The 12,114-nt window shown below is 34.9% G+C and overlaps 1 protein-coding gene across 2 annotated transcripts in view; it reads right to left on the bottom strand.

Annotated features, from left to right (window-relative positions):
* The window catches only part of RAB3GAP1 (RAB3 GTPase activating protein catalytic subunit 1), a 115,230-nt gene that overhangs the window by 41,461 nt on the left and 61,655 nt on the right, over positions 1-12,114 (bottom strand). For both annotated transcript variants that reach the window (XM_045783015.2, XM_045783023.2), the window contains exons 8-11: positions 10,330-10,429; positions 7,158-7,239; positions 3,639-3,707; positions 1,864-1,937 (exon numbers count right to left, since the gene is read on the bottom strand). In XM_045783015.2, coding sequence (XP_045638971.2) covers positions 1,864-1,937; positions 3,639-3,707; positions 7,158-7,239; positions 10,330-10,429 — 325 coding nt within the window. The remainder of the gene's footprint in view (positions 1-1,863; positions 1,938-3,638; positions 3,708-7,157; positions 7,240-10,329; positions 10,430-12,114) is intronic.

The raw sequence follows: 12,114 nt of genomic DNA, 5'->3' as shown, positions 1-12,114 counted from the left end.
GATCAACCCTGATGGAGCGAAGGCATTTGTTCGACTGGCTCCTGACTATGAAGCTTTGGATGTTGCCAATAAACTGAGTCCAGCTGGCTAAATCTAATTGTTTTCTCCATTTAAAAAAAAAAAAGAAAAATTCTGAAGGTATGTTTCTAGAGGATTAAGAAGTCATGTAGCATAAAGTTATTTTAGCTTCAGCTGCATATTAATGGTACACTTCCTGCCATTATTATAAGGGGAAAAAGGTTTGATATCTTCTGAAGAGCTGCAATGAAATGTTTGTACAAAGAAATTAAAGTTTACCAGGAACCATCAGTACTAAAACTATTAGACAATACAAGATAGCAAGTACATCTAAGTTTTAGAATTCATCAACTAGTTCTGAATAAATCTAGAACATTTTCTGGACTTCCTCAGAAAAGTAAGATAATCCTATAATTCAATCATATAAACTATATGACTCTATATATAACTACAACATACATAGTTAATTATACATGACTACATAATTCTTTAATCCCATCATATAAACATATAAAGTCAAAGAGATAGGGTGGGATCATGGAACAATAACTTAAAATGAGAATACTTTAAATTCTAAGGTCCTCTGCAATTATCACAGCAGTCAGTGGATGAGAAACAATAAGGAACTAGGAAACAATTTAGTAAATAAATTTAATAATCCAATGATCAAACAAGAGAAACTATTTATTGAGCATTTACTATACAAAAGGCACTGTATTAAATGCGATACACAAACACACACAATCTTACTTGATCCTCTCAATAACTCTATGCATATACTATTGTCTCTTTTACTGAGACTTGAAGAAATTAACAAAACTTGTTCAAACTGGCAGACCTAGGATTTAGAGTAAGGTCTAACCAATTCTAAAACTCTCTACTGTCTCCCTAATACCCCAAGACAAATTCACCAGTGGCAGGAAATTTACCTTATACATCTTTGTATTCACCATTATGTAGTTAGCAAAAATGGCAAGTGCTAATTAGCATTTAATGAACAGCATATGATGAATTTTAAAGAACTCAAGAAAATAATACTTTAGAGAAATGCATCATTACTGTCATCAGTAAATATTTAGTAACTCCATTAGCTGAATGGTAATTTAATATCAGGTTATATGGAGTGAAGGTGGCTGATACGAAAACAGAAATGAAATATCTTCATATGTAGTAAATATGAGAGAAAAAGATGGAAGGACACATTGAGGAGACTTCATGAAAGAGACACATCTACAAAAATGATAAAAAAAAAAAGTGCCAGATATGGGATATAATATTATCTCAAAGGCAAATCAACATTTTTCCAAATATTTCTATTTATGATATTTCACTTGATCCTTTACACTTCTTTCCCTCTATCAGAAAATAGGTTTGCAGATGTGGAACAACTTTACAGAAGGGCTCTAAAGACTGTCAACAAGAGCGTTCTTCCCTCATGTACCACAGATCCAGAGGATGGCAAAAGGCAGAAAGTACTGCACTAACAAGACTGGAAGATGCAACCTGCCACAAGAAGAAAAAAAGGGAGTGACATAAAAAGCCTTAGAAGAATAAAACTCAGATCATGAGAAAATATGTGAGAATTCTGAGGGGTAGACTGGTTAAAACTAAAAGACAAGAAAGAAATCCTGCTAGTGCTATTCAAGACTTGCTTTGCTGTTGGCAAAGATTTCTTTTTTAATGGTATTAACTGAGAAGATCACAAATGTAAAAAAAAACAAAAATGTATCCTTTTGATAGGTGAAATATAGCATAACGAATACATTCAGTCTCCCTAATCTGGAAGATGGGCAGATTGGTTGGGAAGGAACATAATTTCAGGAAAGGAACATAAGCATGTCTTACCCAGCAAACATTGAGGGTTCTCAGCTTTTCGAACTCTAACAGACCAATGGGGAGCCTGAATAGGATCCAAATCACTAAAATACAAAACAAAATGGACATAAGATCCTAACTATGACAATCTGCAACCCGTTAATTTATCAAAGTGCAGTCTAACTAATTATATAACAGGACAAGCAATCCATTTTGCCTCCCTTAAACTCACTGTTATTCAGATGATAAGGCCATTTGGATAAGTTTTTTAAAAAACCCAGAATCTTAAGAAATCAAAGTTTGTAGACAAACAAGCACAAAAAGAAAAACCACAATCAAAACAGAATAATCAAAACACAGAATATAAAAATTATTCTGAACAGGCAATGTACACTGATAATCTAATAAAACATTAATTTAAGAAATAATAAAAAAGTGCACTGGGTGCTATATGCAAGTAATGAATCATGGAACTTTACATCAAAAACTAGGGATGTACTGTATGGTGACTAACATAATATAATTAAAAATATTATTAAAAAAGAAAAGAAATAATAAAAAAGAAATGAGAAGCAAGTATGCACAATGATCTTAATCAGTTTTTTTATAGCACTAAGAGTAAAAACGGAGACTACAAAAATTTGCACAAGATCAAATGTGCCCTATTTTCTCAATTATGTAGATTATTATACATCCACTTAATGGGTTACGCAGAAATTTTAAAAATAACAATACAGATCTTTATTGGCATAAAATATGTAAAGATACATACTAAATAAAGCAAATATATAAATCTAAATTTTAAAAAGATACATTCCCCTAAAAATACTGAATCATTATGCTGTACATGTGAAACTAATATAATGTTACATGCCAATTACATCTCAATTTAAAAAAAAAAGTATACACCCCAAAATGTTAACTGGCTATTTTTTATGTAACAGGATCGTATGTAGTCCTTATTTTTTTCTTTATACCCATCTAAACTATCTGATTAAGAAAACTCATGTTACTTTTATCATCAACAAATACAACCCATTTATTTTCTGATTAAGAAAGCTCATGTTACTTTTATCATCAGCAAATACAACCCATTTATTTTAATTACAACAAAAGTGTCCTACTTCTCATTGTTCTGCCTCATGCATGAAAAGGTACTAAAATCATGTTCCTCTTTCTCCACATTCCTCCTAGATAATATCTGCTATAATTTTTGAGTTGTTTCCATTGCACAGGAGTATATGACTGGGACATTTCATTATTTATGACATTTAATGTTCAAATATTACTTCCACACATTCTAATGACCATCACCTCTTCAAAGTATTTCATGAAATGCTTCTCTCTAGCTAAGTTCAACAGAATTATGTACTGTATCCCTACTTACAGACATCTTTGCTAAAACAAAGTAAGACTGAGATTGTTCAGGGTAGTGGGGATGGGTTAAACAGGTGATGGAAATTAAGGAGTGCACTTGTGATAAGCACAGGGTCATGTATGGAAGTGTGTACCACTTAGAACTAATGTAACATTATATGTTAGCTAACTGGAATTAAAATAAAAACTTAAAAAAGGAGAGCCTGTTCATCATCCCTGAACCAAAGACCACATCCCCAAGGTCAACAGCTTAAAATATATCTCTAACACATATCTGATCAGCCCAAAAAGTGACCTTTAAAAGTAAAAAATCAACCAACCTAACCAGAAACTGATAAGAAAGAAAAAGGAAAGTTACTAACCACTTGGCAGTTAATTTATTCTACTGAAATGTTTGAATCTCAATATACTACCCTTAACATACTTACGAATAAACATCATTATCCACAACGATACCTTCAGTCAGGTGAGGCCATGTAGTTGCTAAATGGAGTTCACTAAAATAAACAAAACATAAAATATATCCAAAAGCTTTAATGTTGTATGTATATCCTCTGACTCAGCAATTCTACTTCTAGAAATGTATTCTAAGTAAACAACCAGAAATGTACATACAAGTATATTAAAAGTGGTGCTATTTATAATATAGTAAAACAGGAGATGACTAGTTTATTAACAAATGGTAGCACACCTATATGAAGTTAATGTCTTGCAAACATTAAAAACACACACTATACCTAAGAGCCCCAAAGTATAAATAACTCCAATATCTATCAGGTGATCAATGGATAAATAAAATGTGGTATTAGCCATATAATGGCATATTCTACATCAATAAAAAGCAATGAAATACTGACCATGCTACAATACAGATGAACCTCAAAAACATTTTGCTAAGTGAAAGAAGTCGGACACAAAAGGCCACATACTGCATAACACAATTCATATGCAATATCTGGACTAGGCAAATCCATAAGGAAAAAAGGTAGATTAGTATTTGCCTAGAGCTGGAGGGCCTGGGGAGATCAAGGGGATGACAGCTAAGAGGTGAATGGTTTCTTTTTGGGATGATGAAAGTGCTGTGGGAATTAGAAAGATGATGATAGCACAACTTTGGAAACACTAAAAACCACCGAATTGTCGGGGCGCCTGGGTGGCACAGTGGTTAAGCGTCTGCCTTCGGCTCAGGGCGTGATCCCGGCGATCTGGGATCGAGCCCCACATCAGGCCCTTCTGCTATGAGCCTGCTTCTTCCTCTCCCACTCCCCCTGCTTGTGTTCCCTCTCTCGCTGGCTGTCTCTATCTCTGTCGAATAAATAAATAAAATCTTTAAAAAAAAAAAAAAAAACCACCGAATTGTACACCTTATATGGTGAATTTTATGGTACATTAATTAAATCTCAATTTTGAAAAAAATCACGTTATAGATCAGAGGTTAGCAAACATTTTCTACAAAGCACCACACAGCAAATATTCTAAGCTTTTCGGACCATGTAATCCCTGTTATATTCTTGTTTTTTTCTTTTAAAACCCTAAAAAATATAAGCAATACACAAACAGGCTACTGGCCAGATATGATCCACACGTCACTAATCTCTTAATACAGATAAATTTTAAGTTTCAAAAAGTATTCATGTAAAATAAAGAAAGCCACAAAACATATAGAGGATGACATATATTTATAAAATATATAAACATACCGGGCAAAGGAGAGTTACCATAACAGGCCTGATACTTAAAAAAGGACAACCTGCAAGGTTCACCCTTGGCTTACAATCTGAGAATTTGGATTTCTGAGGGTTCCTATCATTCCCTGACAGGAGTGGCTCACTGTGCCTAAACTACTGGTGCAAACAACAGGGTTTATACTGAACACCTGCTTTCCTTCTGGTACATGGAGAGAGTGCCTAAGTCAACAGCCTCAGAAACACACCATGCGCTGATCCTCTAATGGGTTTCCCTGGTAGACAGCCTTTCACACATGTTGTCACGATTCATTGCTGGAAGAATTAAGTGTGTCCTGAGTGACTACACTGGGAAAGGAAGCTGGTCTTTGGTTGGCTCTGGACCTCACCCTACGTGCCTTTTCCCTTTGCTGATTTTTGCACTGTATCCTTTCATATGTAATACACCATAGCCATGAGCTCAATTAAATGCTGTAAGTCCTCCTAGCAAATCACTGCACTCGGCAGAGACCAAGTTGCCATCAGTGACCATCTATGAGTAGTGGGACTATGAATTCAGTAAATATTTTTTTTCCTGTCGAGATTTTGAACCCACTTCTTAAAGACTAAAGTTTGGAGAGTAAAGAAGCCAAAAGAAACAATTACTTATTTTCTCTGATCTTTAGTGTTGTTCAACTGCCTGGCAACTCCAGTCTGGACTCTACATTTTAGAATTCTCTGTGGTAACAGGGCCAGAATCTACAACAATATAGTATAACCTTGGTTAATAACTGGACAACTAGCCACCTTTGGCTCAAGCCTATTTTCTGAGCTGGGTCCTATAATGGTCCCAATTAAACCTCTGTGTTACTAAATACCTCTTCAGTAAGTTGATTTTTTGCTTGAATTAGTCACAGTTGACTACTATAGTTTACAACTAAGAAACTTGACAGCAAACATAGGATTTCTGCCTCCTTTTGCATTTTCTAAATTTCCCTTACTTAGCATAAATTTATTACTTTCATAATAGAACAAACTTCTCAGGTAAAAAAATGACTAGACAGTATATGATATAAAGGACATGAATGATTACAAGTTTAAAACTCTAAGCTCTGAAATAATTTTAGGTATTAACCTCAGATTCAGTTCCTAAGCTTTTATGACTATGTTCTCTCCTCACCCTCTAACTACAAAACTTCTTGTGACACTGAAAAATGCCTCATTTCCTCTTCTACCACCAAAGATTCCTTTTCAAAAGCACAAGTATTCCCACAGCATTTGCTAATCACCATACAATTTAAATGGTCTACCATATACACCATCTCACCCTCACATTATTTTTGTACTCTTCTTTGATCATCTATTTCTCTGATTCTTCATCATGTTAAAATTAAGAAATATTTAATAACTAATTCCTTCACATTTCTATTACCAGGTCAATTTTATTCTCTCTCCCTAAAACTTTCTCTAAGCAAAATCTATGAATTAGGGGAGCCTGGGTGGCGCAGTCGTTAAGCATCTGCTTTCGGCTCAGGGCGTGACCCCAGCGTTCTGGGATGGAGGCCCACATCAGGCTCCTCCGCTAGGAGCCTGCTTCTTCCTCTCCCACTCCCCCTGCTTGTGTTCCCTCTCTCGCTGGCTGTCTCTCTCTGTCAAATAAATAAATAAAATCTTTAAAAAAAAAATCTATGAATTAACCAGCTGGAGGGCCACAAATATATCATTTCCCCCTTGTTTATGCCATGATGGCCACCTTCTTTATCCTTTTATAAACTTGCCAAACTCTTTCCTGCATCAAGGGTTTTACACAGGCTCTTCATTCCACCTGCAATGGTCATTTTCTCTCTCTGCCTGGCTAAATCCTCCCTAAATGATACACTTCCTTTGAGAACACTTTCCTGATGGCATCCCAATCCAAACTAGTTTCTCATTTTACTGTTATCATAACCTGTACATTTCCTTCAAATTACCCCACAGCTTCTAACTGTACACTTATTTGATTATTTTGTCCATTCCTTCAATCAGACTGTAAATGCCAAGAAGCCAGAAAGTGTTTTAAATACTTCCGTATCTTCCTAATTCAGCATAGTGCCTGGCAGGTCATGATTTCAGGGTCCTAGAATGGAGCCCCATGTGGGGCTCCCTGCTCAACAGGGAGTCTGCTTCTCCCTCTGCCCCTCCCTTCTGTTCCTGCACCTGCTCTCTCTCTCTCAAATAAATAAAATTAAAAAAAAAAAAAAAAAGTAAAGTCCCACAAGTCAAATGATAGATTGAAATTCCCACCTTATAGGATCTTCACAGGCACCAAATGGCAACTTGCCAAACTCCAGGCCTCCAACTTCTCCTCCTACAAGGGCATCTATATCTAAACAAAAGAAATATTTTTCATTATTCAGCAAAAAATGAAGAAATAAGATTTCAATTTAGTTAGGTTAGCTCTTTGGGAGATCACAGATCTAAATGTGCCTATATCAAGAGTACACACAGAAAGTTAGAGAGCAAACAGTCTTTAACTAGACTGCTTGTAATAAAAGCAGTTATAAAACAGACAATGTTTTAATAAAAGAACAATTAATTCTTATTTGTACAGTGTTTCATTCAAGCCATGCATTCTACATTTTACCCTTTTGAAATATTCCTTAAATAATGCTTGAGAGAACATTAATCCTGTATTTTTTTTGCATTTTCTAAGAATATGATTAATATCATCTAAAAGAAAGATTATCCAAGTATTAAAAATTTTAATCACCAACCTACATTCATCAGTTTTGCTGTCAATAATTTCTGAATAGCAAATTAGTTATCATTAATTAATTTTTATTTCAGTTGGTAGTACATGGAAATATTTTAAGTTCAACAAAGAATAACCTTTCTGTTATGAATAGTATCTGAGATTAGAGGAGAATATAGTGGGTAAATCATTCCCCTTAGCTCCACCCCTCTTAAAGAACTAAAAAACACTTCTAAAAGACATCAAAAAGATTTATTTCTCTTTGAAATAATTCAGATGGTTTCTTTTCATAATTTGCACTATACTGGGAATTCCACAAATTAAAGTTTATTGTTGAGTTATGAATATAACCCAGATCTGCTAAAATCATGTTTGACAATTATCTACAACCTAACTAAATTAAAATTAGTCATTAAATATGGCTCAATTACTTGATTCAGTACATTTTCTCAAGTCAATTTCATTCCATTTTTCCAACTAAAGAATGCTTATAATAATAAAGATTACAATGACCAGCTTTATTACAAGATGTGAATTTTTAAGAGCTTCAAAATGTGTAACAAGCATATTTTATAAATAAGCTAAAAATTATTACTAGATCATGACTGTGCAAAAGTTTTAATTCAGGGGCGCCTGGGTGGCACAGCGGTTAAGCGCCTGCCTTCGGCTCAGGGCGTGATCCTGGCATTATGGGATCGAGCCCCACATCAGGCTCTTCCGCTATGAGCCTGCTTCTTCTTCTCCCACTCCCCCTGCTTGTGTTCCCTCTCTCACTGGCTGTCTCTATCTCTGTCGAATAAATAAATAAAATCTTTAAAAAAAAAAAAAAAAGTTTTAATTCAATTAAAAGTTCCGAAGCGGGGCACAAGGGTGGCTCAGTCAGGCATCCAACTCTTGATTTCAGCTCAGGTTACGATCTCAGGGTTGTGAGACTGAGCCCCACGGTGAGCTCCACACTGGGAGTGAAGCCTGCTTAAGATTCTCTCTCTCCCTCTGCCCTTCATTCTCTCTTTCTTTTCTCCCTCTGTCCCTCTCTTAAAAAAAAAAAAAAAACCACACACAAAGTTCAAAAGCAAAACTGTGGAATGAAAGTATCATGGGATTTGGAGTTTGACCAGTGTTTGAAAGCAAATTTTATCATTTAATGACCATGTGACCCTGGGCCAGTTACCTATGTTTTCTAAGATACATACGTTCTCTAAGAAACATAAGACCTGTCTCAAAGATAAATGATAATTACATGAAATAACATAAAATGCCAAGCACAGTGTGTGGCCCATACTACATATTCAAATCCCTTCCTTCCCTTTATAGGAGAAAATATTAAAAATATATATGGCCTTCAATTCACTACAGAAGACGGTTAATATTTTGGTCACCATTAAAAAAGAATTGGCAAGAGAACATTAACAAAGGCCTTACTGGCAATCAAAATTATAATGCTAACATTTCTGGCTCTTGGGCTTCCTCTTAGATCACCACAGACTGTATCATCTTGGGAAATATTTAAAATTGACTAATAATAGAGCAGCCTTGGAAAAAAGGAAAAGGAGGGCAGGAATTGAAACTTTCACGGAGAAGCTGGCTACAAATTGTCTAGAGGGTATTGTCTGGAAACTAAAATTACCAAAATGAACATCTGAGTCTTTCTCCTAATTTAATTCTCAGCCTAGCTTTTATTTCCCTTTGCTATAGTTTAGTTGCAATTCTTTTACTGTACATTAGAATTTCAAATTATCCTGTGGTACATAAACAAAATACCAATAGCATATACAACTACCAAAGGCTAAGGATGTACTACATTAATTCTAGTATCATTTCAAAACTACCAATTTTCCATCCTATAAATAACCAACTACTTGGAACAAAAATAAACAGTAAAGAATATTGTTTTATTCTAATTTATTTTTCTCTGAGGAGGTAAACTGAAAAATGTTTTCAGGCTAGTAAAATCCCTGTAATTATTTATAAGTTTGTATTACATTTCTTATTAGATATACTGAATATAATTACACTTCTATGTGAGAGAAACACCCAGGAACCAAACCCTCACTTAATTAGGCTATATGTCCAGTAGGGTGAACTTTTCCAGAACTTACGTAATGTCTTGTTCACACTTGCAGCCCAAACATCCCAAGCTGGTCCATTATAGGCTAATAATTAATGATTACTGAATGAATCAGTATATCAGTATATATTGCTCTATGCTTTATATATGGCTAAGCGGGTAAATTGATTTTAATTACATCAAAAGCAAGTTAAAGTAAAATATTCTAGAACCCATCATAAATATATGTGTATATACACTTTTTTTTCTTTTCTGCTTTCCTTATTTAGCACTCTTCTTCAATCTCTACTTTCCATAAGGTTCTCAGCTTATGAGGGTGGCTTCCGTTATTACATTCTAAAAACAGACATTTTAAAATCATTCACTACATACTAATTTGCAGCACATGATGTTCCACAGTAGAGGGACGCTTTATAAATAATGTTAGCTTTCAAAGACAGATTGTCACATATAGGGTAAATGCTGTTTCTAGAACAAACTTCAGAGCTTTTTTCAAGAGAAAAAAATGATAAAGGCAACAAAATCAGCAATACTGCATTTAGAATGAATTACAAACATTTCAAATTTAAAACACTTGAAACACACTGTTTAATTTCTGAATATATTTTCTTTTCCATTCATATTCAGTAAGTTAAATATACTCTAAATTATCTCACCTGGAGGTTGCTGAGGCCAAAAATACTGCTGCCAATCCTGAAGTATGTACGTAAAGCGAATAGCAATACTAACTGGAGGCAAAGGAGTTAAAGGACATCCCTAGGAAATAAATACAAAGACAATATCCTAAAACTTTAAAAAAAAGTGGTGTGTTTTGTTTTGTTTTGTTAACAATGCAAATTACATGAATATGAAGCTGTTTAAACTACTAACTGGAGGGGCGCCTAGGTGGCTCAGTGGTTAAGCCTCCGACTTAATTTCAGCTCAGGTCATGATCTCAGAATCCTGAGACTGAGCTCCTCATGTTGGGCCCCACACTGGGCCATGTCAGGTCCCTGGGTTCCTGGCTTGGAATGGAGGCTGCCTGTCCCTCTCCCTCTCCTTCTGCCTCTCCCCCAGCTCGTGCTCACTCGCACTCTTGCTCTCACTCTCTCTAAAATAAATCTTTTCTAAAAACAAATAAATAAATAAACCGCTACCTGGAAATAAAATAAATGCTCCTTCAAAATATTTTAACGATTTTAATTATACAAATATAATTTTTTACTATTCTGTTCAGCCATAATGAATGTGGAAAAAATCTGATTCATTTTTTAAATAAGTAAAACTATTATAAAGTATAAGATTAGGATTGAGGAGATAATGTCTTTTCTTTCTTTCAAATGAAAATAAACTCGAATTAAAGCCAGTCTTGAATACTTAATCATAATTTTAGACTAAGACAAATGGTCACTCATGCAAAATATATTAATGAATCAGTTAACAGAAAATTTAGATTCATCTTTACATTTATTAAAAATCATGAATATTAATATCATCTAAATATCCTATGATCTCAGCTTGCCTTAAAAATGGTTAATGTGGAATAGGACTTAAATATAAAAGGAATCACCTATGATTCCTTGTGTGAAACTATAAATTCAAGCGTATTCTGCATATCTAACCAGTTACCAAGTGTTGCTGATACTGCTGATCAGGAGGAATAAGAGACATTTAGCTCAGTAGCAGCATCTATAAATGTCACTAGTAGCTTTAACCAAATACAAACTCAATCTAAAGTCACAATACAAGGTGGCTGCCCAAAAAAAAGATAATTCAGTTTTGGACGCTGTGTCCTAGACAAGCAAGGTAAGATTCTGGCTGGTTAGGAATAATAGATTTCTCAGTCAAGTGCAGACATTAAGTGAGTGTTCACCCATAATAAGATAAAAATAGTCTAAAAACCGTAACAAAATTGCTTTGACACATAACCTCTGCTTAGTTACATAGCAACATAGATAAATACAGAAGAGATAACCAGAAGGGAATAGCTAGGATCAAACATGACATAAATGTATCTTTGTGGGCCCTAGAAAAGGTACACAAAATCCAAAGTTTTAAATGGGACTTAAGGCACATGCCTGCTGAGTTCCAGGTGTGGAGGAAGGACGTGACAGCCTAGGATTACAGACTGCATTAAGTGGAACTGGAAGATCAACTCTGCGCAGAGTGAATGCACTGCAAGACTCTGCTTAAGGCAGACACTGGGGTAGGGCACACCTGCTTGGTACAGTAGCTTTGTTGGAGGTCATAGGCTGGGGAGAGTTACTGAGTGACGGGGAAAGGACACTGATAATCTAAGCAAGCAGTCCAATAATTCCAAGACCAGACATGCAATACCCCTAATATCACCACAGAGCAAGAGACTCCAAACACCATTTTAAAACCCAATTCTAAAATTTTCTAGGTAGCAACCACAAAATTACAGAGTCACAAGGAAGGACAGGAGAGAAAGTTAAAAATTT

Source organism: Ursus americanus, chromosome 1 (assembly GCF_024610735.1).
Source record: "Ursus americanus isolate L20-20 chromosome 1, mUrsAme1.1.p, whole genome shotgun sequence".
In the NCBI taxonomy this organism is placed as follows: domain Eukaryota; kingdom Metazoa; phylum Chordata; class Mammalia; order Carnivora; family Ursidae; genus Ursus; species Ursus americanus.
Note: the sequence above shows the minus strand (reverse complement) of the source record. Positions and strands in the feature narration are given on the sequence as shown.